The following is an 11,075-nucleotide window of genomic DNA, read 5'->3' on the forward strand; positions in this document are numbered from 1 at the left end:
TAAAATCTAGAAAGACTGACTTACATGATTGCATTATGTGGTTCATTGTTTATGTTTTATACTTCACTGAAAGCAAGGGAGACAGAAAAGGAGCTGCTGATGGTTGTCCCATTATTCTGAGACTTGGGTTACCCAGAGAAAGGAGCTCAGCGCTGGAGAGTTGAAAAGTCCACTGTGGGCTTAGTATCATTCCAGTTAAGGCACAGTGACACATAGGCAGTTGATTATGGGCCAAGCATTTCTTTTCTTTTCTTTTCTTTTCTTTTCTTTTCTTTTCTTTTCTTTTCTTTTCTTTTCTTTTCTTTTCTTTTCTTTTCTTTCCTTTCCTTTTCTTTTCTTTTCTTTTCTTTTCTTTTCTTTTATTTCTTTTCTTCCTTCCTTCCTTCCTTCCTTCCTTCCTTCCTTCCTTCCTTCCTTCCTTCCTTCCTTCCTTCCTTCCTTTCTTTCTTTCTTTCCTTTTTTTTTTTTTTTTTGGATTTTTGAGACAGGGTTTCTCTGTGTAGCCCTGGCTGTCCTGGAACTCACTCTGTAGACCAGGCTGGCCTCGAACTCAGAAATCCACCTGCCTCTGCCTCCCAGAGTGCTGGGATTACAGGTGTGTGCCACCTCCCGGCAAGACCAAGCATTTCTGAAGTGTATAGCTTCTAGGAAAGCTCTTCCTTTTTGTTGATTGATTACCTTAAGCTCTCAACAGTCAGGATAAAGCTGTGCAGTCCAGGATTGTAAGAAACATAAACAGCAACAAGTACTAATAAATGCTAAAGAGAAAAACTGACATCAGATGTTTATCAGAGGAACAGGATTCTCAAGAAAAATTCATATACAGAATCAAACAGTTTACTTTAAAAAATAAGTAAGTGCCTAAGTTCAAAATGGTCCTGTGTTTCAGCTAAAGTTTGTGCTTTCTTCAATGTTTTTGGTTGTTTAAACCAGTGGCAGTTCTCTTGAGACAGAAAAACAAATTTCTATCATTAGTTTAACAGAATTGGCAATATGAGAAAAATAATTAGAATCCAAGTTTATGGGTTTTCTTCCTAAGCCTATGCCATTAGATCAATTTCTTCCATATCTTTGTATGTAAGACTTACCACCATGCAACTCCTCATTTTCTTTTGGCTTTTAGACAGATTCTTACCGTGTAGGTCAGGCTGGCTTCCGGTCATGATTCTTTTACCTAAGCTTCTTGAATGATGGGATTACAAGTACACACAACTGCACTCAACATGAAGCTATCATTTCTTCTACTTATCTGAAACTGAGGATGGTACTAGTAAGGATACAGATGACAGTAACTATGCTATGATTATCAATAATGCCAGGAATGACATGGAGGCATTACTGAAACAAATGTAGTCTAAATGCCATTTTTATTTAAGTTTAATTTTTGTAAGATTTGTTTATTTAATCTCTATGAATGCTTGCCTGCATGTATATACGTACCATATGTGTACCCGGTGCCTGTGGAGGTCAGAAGAAGGTCTTCGATCTCCTAGAACTAAAGTTACAGATAGTTGTGAGCCACCATGTGAATCCTGGGGACTGAACCTAGATCTTTTGCAAAATCAACAGGTGCTTTTATACATTGAGTCATTTCTCTAGCCCAATATAATCAGTTTTTATTAATTAGTACAATGTGGTCACTCTATACTTATAAATTAGTTTGCATCTTTTTTTACTTAAAATCAAGACAGACAGAAATGTGTCTACTTCAGGAAACGTGTACTCACTCTACTTTACATATAGTTCTACAGAAGTTCTGTGTGCATCCCTAAGGACAAAAGAATGTGAACTTCTCAGGGACCCTGGTGTAGTCTGTACAACCTTAAAATTTCTTTGATGCATTTTTAAATATAAAAATACTATACACATTTGCATATATTTTCATAATATATTTGTTTTTTATTTTAAAACTAGTTTATATGATGGGAAAATTATGTAATTTTCTGGTGCCAATCTAAACAGGAAAATCTGTCTTCCTGGAAGGTTCATCATGTTTGTTTCATGCCTTACCATGATCACATGTGTCTATCGAACAGCTTGGCAGAATAGTTTTAAGATTTTTATTTCTCAACTATTTCAAGAATCCCTTTAGAGTTAATTAAATGCCAGGAAACAGTTGCTTGAAGCATTTTATCACTGAACTTCAGATTATTACTATGGAATAAGATACAAGAATATTGCTTTGAAAAGTCCCTGGTGTTATATTTCTGTTTTGACCATGTGTTGATTTATTCTTCCTCTCTCTGGACCTCTGCTCCTCAAGCTTGCTCAGATAATGTATTTGCTCATGTGAATTTTAGAATAATAATTTTTGTTTAAGAATTTCATATATGCATATGTGCTGCTTTGATCAACTCACCCCCTCGTTCCCTTTTCTTCAATTCTCCTGCTATACTTTCTATCACTTTCATCTCCCACAGTCCTATGCTCCATTTTTTAAAAGAACTGAGTCCACTTAGTGCTGTCTGTACATGCCTTATGAATATAGAACATTCTAAGAGCATGAGGAACCTCTCAGGGATATATCCCTGATGAAAACTGACCCTCCATCCCCCAGCAGGCATCAATTGCTAATCACTTCTAAGCTAGGGATTGGACTCCATGAGCATCCTTCACCTATGCTGGCGTTCTGACTAGCTTGATCTTCTGTTGCTCTTGTGCAGGCAGCAAGCTTCTAAATGCATGGATACAATGGCCCTGGGATAGCTGGAAAATGCTGCTTTCCCACATCCTCTCTCTTTGTGAAGGTAATCTGATTTGTGCTGCCCATATGCACATGGCTGTGAGGCTACCCACTGAAGCATCATTGTCCTACCATGGGACATAGATTCCAAGAAAACTGACTCAGTCTCCCCCCAGTAACCATCAACTGTGACTAGCTGTTCAGCCAGGGCTAGAAGTTTGCAAGCCTACCCTCTTCCACGCTGGGATGATAAATGGCTTGATTTTGTGTGGGTCTCATGCAGGTAATCACAGTTGTGAGTTCCTGAGTGAATGAGTCTTGTCATGGACAGGAGATGCTGTTTCATGCCCTTCCTCCCCAAACTTTGGATCTTACAGTCTTTCTGGCCTCTCTTCTATGATTGCACCTGAGCGTTGGGAGAGAGGGAATGGTATAGATGCCCCATATGTGGTTGAGCATGTCCCACAGATTTGTTCTCTGCACTTTGACCAGTTATCAGTTTCCACATTAATCACTGTCCATTGCACAAAGAAATCTCTTTGACAAGAACTGAGATTTTTATGTGGGAATTTAGAATGCATTTTGAAGTGAGGCTGTCTGGAAATCAAATTCACACCTTCCTCATTTCACAGTCTTGTCACTGACCTGTGAGATTTGATGTTTCTTCTTTTCTGTAAAATATAAACCAGACCAAATTTTTGTGAGGGTGCTTTACTAGGGTAATGTTATATAAGGAATACAGCACATGGAGGATCCCTGAATAATAATCCTTATTCATATATGACTTATTACCCTCTAGGGCCTCTGGGCTAAATTCTATGGTTTCTGTGGTTCCAGGCCTTGCTGAGCTGGCCTAAGTTAGATAAGGAAAGCATTCTAGATATTCTCTGTAGCACTTTCATTCTTTTTTTCTAAATGTGGATGCAGAGCTCTTTGCTACTTAGCAACAATTCATATTTCTCTATCATTTTTCTAGTGGGAAAATAACAAAAGCAATTTATGTAAAAGAGTTATCAACCTAATCATGTTTCAGAAAGTTACATGTGCCATTGTAAAATTTCCAGGATTCAAAGCTTTTCTTTGATTTTCATACTGAAATAACAAATGCTCCTTATTTGAATGAATTCTGATAATTCCTTTAGAAATATTTATATTTAAATATAGATCATATTTATTGGCTAGGGATTTAAAAGTTTGATTTATAATCTGAAACATTTGAACTATATGTAGATAATAAACACTGACATTGTCTTAGACATTGTTCTAAATATCTCACAAATGTTATCTGATTAATCCTCTATATAGAGCTTGGTCTTCATGGATTTATACTTTCTGGTTGCAGTACTGTCCCAGGTTAAAGATCTCTATGGCTCCCCACGACTGAGCAGGCAGGTACAGCCAGGAGAGCAGGGAACACAGGGTGACAGAGCAGCTGGGATAGGGTCCTTCCTGGCTCCACCTGCACCCAGGAGCTGGGCTGCTCCACAGCTGTCTGTGCACCGATTCTGCCAGGGAAGAATCACTCTGCAAGGAGTGATTTGACTCTGTGGTTTGGAGGTGAGGCCACCATTTTATCTCCAGCAACTGAGCAGTCTGGTACAGCCAGGAGTGCAGGGAACACAAGAGAGGCTCCACCTGCACCCAGGAACTGGGCAGCACCACAGCCTTCTGTGCACTGATTCTGCCAAGGGAGAACTGGTCTGTAGGGAGTGATTTGACTCCTGGCTTTGGAGGTAAGGCCTCCATCTTTTCTCTGGTGACTGTGCATGCAGTTACAGCCAGGAGCACAGGGAACACAGGAGTGGCAGAGCAGCTGAGACAGGGTCCATTTGGGTTCCACCTGCACCCAGAAACTAGGCAGCACCACAGCACTCTGTGCCAGGGGAGAGCCAGTCACCCAGGAGTGCTGAGACAGACTTGCAGGCCCACAGGAGGGACAAGTGCCAGCCAGAGACAGCAGGACCAACTAACACCAGAGATAACCAGATGGCAAAAGGCAAATGTAGGAATGTTACCAACAGAAATCAAGGCAACATGGCACCATCTGAACCCAATTCTCCTCAAACAGCAAGTCCTGGATACCCAAACACAGCAGAAAAGCAAGATTTGGATTTAAAATCACAGCTCATGATGCTGATAGAGGGCTTCAAAAAAGGACATAAATAACTCCCTTAAAGAAATGCAGGAGACCACAGGTAAAGAGGTAGAAGCCCTTAAAGAAATACAGGAAAGCAGAACCAAACAGGTGAAGGGATTGATCAAAACCATTAAGGATCTAAAATTGGAGGTAGAAAAAATGAAGAAATCACAAAGGGAAACAACTCTGGATATAGAAAACCTAGGAAAGGAGTCATGGAAACAAGTATCAACAACAGAATACAAGAGATAGAAGAGAGAATCTCAGATACAGAAGATACCATAGAAAGCATTGACACAACAGTCAAAGAAAATGCAAAAAGCTCCTAACCCAAAGCATCCAGGAAATCCAGGACAAAATGAAAACACCATACCTAAGGATTATAGGTATAGAAGAGAGTGAAGATTCCCAACTTAAAGGACCAGTAAATATCTTCAACAAAATTATAGAAGAAAACTTCCCTAACCTAGAGAAAGAGATGCCCATGAACATACAAGAAGCCTACAGAACTCCAAACAGACTGGACCAGAACAGAAATTCCTCCCATCATATAAAAACCAAAACACCAAATGCACTAAACAAAGAAAGAATATTAAAAGCGATAAGGGAAAAAAGGCAAGTAACATATAAAGGCAGACTTACCAGAATTACACCAGACTTCGCTTCAGAGACTATGAAAACTAGAAGATTCTGGGCAGATCTCATACAGACCCTAAGAGAACATAAATGTCAGCCCAGGCTACTATACCCAGCAAAAGTCTCAATTACCATAGAAGGAGAAAACAAGATATTCCATGATAAAACCAAATTTATACAATATCTTTCCACAAATCCAGCCCTTCAAAGGATAATGAATGGAAAACACCAACAAAAGGAGGGAAACTACACACTAGAAAAAGCAAAAAATTAATCCTTTTTAACAAACCAAAAAGAAGAGAGCCACACAATATAACTACACCTCTAATAGCAAAAATAACAGGAAGCAACAATCACTTCTCCTTAATATCTCTTAATACCAATGGACTCAATTCTCCAATAAAAAGACATAGACTAACAGACTGGATATATAAGCAGGACTGAACATTTGCTGCAAACAGGAAACTCATCTCAGGAACAAAGACAGACACTATCTCAGAGAAAAAGGCTAGAAAACAATTTTCCAAGCATATGGTCCCAAGAAAGAAGCTGGTGTAGCTATTCGAATATTAAATAAAATATACTTGCAACCTAAAGTAATCAAAAAAGATAAGGAAGGACACTCCATACTCATAAAAGGAAAACCAGTAGCCAACATAAAACTAAATGGAAACTTGAAGTACCACTGAAATCAGTGACTAGACTAGCCAAGGCTGCCCACTGTCTCCTCACCTGTTCAATATAGTACTCAAAGTCCTAGCAAAGGCCATTAGACAACAAAAGGAGGTCAAAGATATATAAATTGAAAAGGAAGAAGTCAAAGTATCACTATTTGCAGATGATATGATAGTATACTTAAGTGACCCCAAAAATTCCACCAGAGAACTCCTAAAGTTGTGCCTGTGAACAACTTCAGCAAAGTGGCTGGGTATAAAATAAACTCAAACAAATCAGTAGTCTTCCTATACTCAGAGGATAAACAGACTGAGAAAGGAATTAGGGAAATGATACCCTTCACAATAGTCACAAATAATATAAAATACCTTGGTGTGACTCTAACCAAACAAGTGAAAGATCTGTATGGCAAAAAACTTCAAGTCTCTGAAGAAAGAAATCTAAAAAGATCTCAGAAGATGGAAAGATCTCCCATGCTCTTGAATTGGCATGGTTAATATAGTAAAAATTGCTATCTTGCCTAAAGCAATTTACAGATTCAATGCAATCCCCACCCAAATTCCAACTCAATTCTTCATAGAGTTAGAAAGAGCAATTTCCAAATTTTTCTGTAATAACAAAAAACCCAGGATAGCAAAAACTATTCTCAACAATAAAAGAACTTCTGGGGGACTCACCTTTCCTGACTTCAAGCTCTACTACAGAGCAACACTGATAACAACTGCATGGTACTGGCACAGCAACAGCAGGAAGATCAATGGAATAGAAATGAAGACCCAGGAATGAACCCACACACCCATGGTCACTTGATCTTTGACAAAGGAGCTAAAACCATCCAGTGGAAAAAGACAGCATTTTCAACAGGTGGTGCTGGGTCAACTGGCAGTCAACATGTAGAAGGATGCAAATTGATCCATTTCTATCTCCCTGTACAAAGCTCAATTCCAAGTGGATCAAGGACCCCCACAAAAAAACAGATACACTGAATATAATAGAATAGAAAGTGGGAAAGTACCTGGAGCACATGGGCACAGGGGAAAATTTCCTAAGTAGAACACCAATAGCTTATGCTCTAAGATTGAGAATTGACAAATGGGACCTCATAGAACTGCAAAGCGTCTGTCAGATAAACGACACCATGAATTGGACAAAACGGCAACCACCAAATTGTGGAAAGATCTCTTATCAATCCTACATCTAATAGAGGGCTAATATCCAATATATACATAGAACTCAAGAAGTTAGACTCCAGAGAACCCAATAACCCTATTAAAAATGGGTCAGGGAGCTAAACAAAGAATTCTCAACTGAGGAATAAAAATAAAGATGGGCGAATTATAATGTAAAAAAAGATCTTTATGCCAGACACTCTGAAGCTAATAGAAAAGAAACTGGGGAAGACCCTTGAGGACATCGGTACAAGGAGAAAGTTTCTGAACAGAACACCAATAGTGTATGCTCTAAGATCAAGAATTGACAAATGGGACCTCATAAAATTACAAAGTTTCTGTAAGGCAAAGGACACCATCAAAAGGACAAATCAGCAACCAACAAATTGGGAAAAGATCTTCACCAACCCTACATCAGATAGAGCGCTAATATCCAATATATATAAAGAACTCAAGAAGTTAGACTCCAGAAAACCAAACAACCCTATTAAAAAATGGGGTACAGAGTTAAACAAAGAAGTCTCACCTGAAGAACTTCGGATAGCGGAGAAACATCTTAAAAAATGCTCAACTTCATTAGTCATTAGGGAAATGCAAATCAAAACAACCCTGAGATTTCACCTTACACCAGTCAGAATGGCTAAGATTAAAAATTCAGGAGACAGCAGGTGTTGGCGAGGATGTGGAGAAAGAGGAACACTCCTCCACTGCTGGTGGGGTTGCAAATTGGTACAACCACTCTGGAAATCAGTCTGGCGGTTCCTCAGAAAACTGGGCACCTCATTTCCAGAAGATCCTGCTATACCACTCCTGGGCATATACCCAAAAGATTCCCCAGCATGTAATAAGGATACATGCTCCACTATGTTTATAGCAGCCCTATTTATAATTGCCAGAAGCTGGAAAGAACCCAGGTATCCCTCAACAGAAGAGTGGATGCAAAAAATGTGGTATATATACACAATGGAGTACTATTCAGCCATTAGAAACAATGAATTCATGAAATTCTTAGACAAATGGATGGAGCTGGAGAACATCATACTAAGTGAGGTAATCCAGTCTCAAAAGATCAATCATGGTATGCACTAACTAATAAGTGGATATTAACCTAGAAAACTGGAATACCCAAAACATAATCCACACATCAAATGAGGTACAAGAAGAACGGAGGAGTGGCCCCTGGTTCTGGAAAGACTCAGTGAAGCAGTATAAGGCAAAACCAGAACGGGGAAGTGGGAAGGGGTGGGTGGGAGGACAGGGGGAGAGAAGGGGGCTTATGGGACTTTCGTGGAGTGGGGGGCTAGAAAAGGGGAAACCATTTGAATAGTAAATAAAAATATATCGAATAAAATAAAAGAAAAGAAAAAAAAGAAAAAAATTATAATGAAAGAAAAACAAGATCTTTATGACTTCCTTTCTCCTTTCATAATATCTAATTTCATATGATTGGAGGTCAAACTCCAGCATTATGATCACTTACCTATTTCCCAGTTTTCTCATTTAGATCACCAATAATAATACTCATTCTGAAAAGCCAGGTTTCTGAGTTTTAAACAAAAAGCAACTGATTGCACTTAGCACAATCAAGACAGATTTCCTGAGTGCATGCTAGGAAAATAGGCAAAACAATTTCAGAGATCAAGAGAAACAAAGAAAACTTGCAGGGCTAGGTTAAGGGCTTGCATCTAGAAGTCACTTTTGTTACCACTGAAGGGGCTTAAAAGGAGAGAATGGGGGGGTCAAGGGAGTGTGGCATGGCGGTGTGGGGGAAGGGGGTGCCCAGGCAGGCCCCTGTCCAGGCACTTTTTCCCCCCAAGGGACCACACACAGGCATGGTATAGAATAGATTTTATTCAGAGTAGGGGATGGGAGTTAGTGGTAGAGAAAGGCAGAGAGAGAGAGAGAGAGAGAGAGAGAGAGAGAGAGAGAGAGTAAAGAAGTGGAGGCTGGCCATGACCACGTGGAGGGGAGGAGGAGAGCCCAAGGGGCAGAGAGGTGAGAGTATGTGGGAGAGCGGAGAGCAAAGAGAGAGAGAGAGAGGAGGGGCAAGTAGTCCCTCTTATAGTGGGCCAGATCTATGAGGCAGGACATACCTGGCTATTGCCAGGTAGGTGTGGGGTGGAGCTTAGACAGAATACCAACAACCACCACTACTGGGAATTTGATGTTCTTACTGCCTAAAGGCAGTGCACATTTCAGAAGCTTTGTCCTTTATAACACCATCCATTTAGTAAAGTTGAAGAAATTTATTCAGGGTAGAGATAATTTAACTTTAGTGGGAGGTAGGACTTTGTCCTCCATTTGATGTATGATATGACAGAATTTCCCAGATAGGATACTGGCCAGTCACAAAACAGTTAAAATAAATGTAACAAACAGAACTAGATTAAAAATATTCTAGACCCTTTCCTGTAACTTAAAGGCTGCACCGACTTAGGGTGCCTGAGATTTGGTGATGAGTTCCTAGAAAGGCAACATGACTCCGTCCTGACCTCAGAAGCACCAGAATACATTCACCTTCAAAAATGACAAGTTTGATAAGAGTGTTCAGCCCAAGAAAAGTAATGCAAAACTTCATGATGGAGTATGCCAACTCTGCAAAGAAGTTCTTGAATGGGGTGTGAAATACAGCAAATACAAACCACAGTCAAAGCCTAAGAAATGTGATAAATGCTTACAAAAGACAGTAAAGGCCTCTTACCACGTAATGTGTAGACCATGTGCCTGTGAACTTGAAGTTTGTGCAAAATGTGGAAAGAAAGAAGAGATTGTTATTCCATTTAATAAAGAACCAGAAACTTCAGAAAATACTGAAAATGAAGGTTTTAACCATAGAAGAAGCTGCAAATGGAAGGAAGACAGTGACGAGGACTTAGATGCTGACTCTGACTCGGATGGCGAGGATGGGGACACTCAGGCCTGACAGCACCGAGTCAGCTGCAGAGGGAGGCAGAAAAGGCTGTCCCAGTAGGCAGAACAGGCTCCTGAGCCACGTTGGTATTTATCACATTTGAGTAACAGGATCTTAAAGGTTTTCATAGTAATACTTAAGCTGTGTATACAGAATATGTGTGGGCACACCGTGGCGTGTTGTATAAAACCTATAGAAATTGCTTAGAAAATCATATTATCTAATGTCAAATTCTTCAGTGTTTAGAATTGGTGATTATATCGGAAGTATCTCATGGAAAACTAAGATGAATCTCAAGAGTACATTTCCATAACCTGACCTCAGGAATGCGACTTCTTTAGCAAAAGTTTCTTACATCATACAAAGAAAAACAGTTTATTTTTACACACACACACACACACACACACACACACACACACACACACACGCATGCAATCATGTGTAATGATTTTCCTTCAAAAATGTTTTTATATACTTCATTCTATTTCTTTAACCTTTTCCTAGATTGGAAATATATACTTAGAAAAATGTTTAGACTGTATAGTTACTATCTGGAAATGAAAATCTAACATTCATACCGGAGTAGAGATACTTGCAGTCTCAGAAGCTCCTGTGATGTTCTCCCTCATAAGCTTATCCTTCCCAGAATGCCATTATCCTGAATTATCACTTTATTGCCAGTGTTTTTACTTGTAAAGAGTGTAAGTTAGTGTCATGTAATTATTGAAATATGTGTCCTTGTCTTTAAAACCCCAAAGCTACAGAACAGTGACCAGGTGGTACCCGGAACGTTTTCACACTCTTTAGCCAGATTCCCAATTTTAATGTTTTACTATGTTTTCTTTGTGTCTTTATCTCTATGAA

General features: G+C 39.4%; 1 protein-coding gene across 1 annotated transcript; it reads left to right on the forward strand.

Annotated features, from left to right (window-relative positions):
• Window positions 1-9,755: 9,755 nt before the first annotated feature.
• Window positions 9,756-10,223, forward strand: LOC127675068 (uncharacterized protein C9orf85 homolog). The gene is given in 1 exon segment (XM_052171009.1): window positions 9,756-10,223. A coding segment is annotated over 1 exon segment (468 nt).
• The last annotated feature ends 852 nt before the right edge of the window (window positions 10,224-11,075 follow it).

This window comes from Apodemus sylvaticus, chromosome X (assembly GCF_947179515.1).
Source record: "Apodemus sylvaticus chromosome X, mApoSyl1.1, whole genome shotgun sequence".
NCBI lineage: Eukaryota > Metazoa > Chordata > Mammalia > Rodentia > Muridae > Apodemus > Apodemus sylvaticus.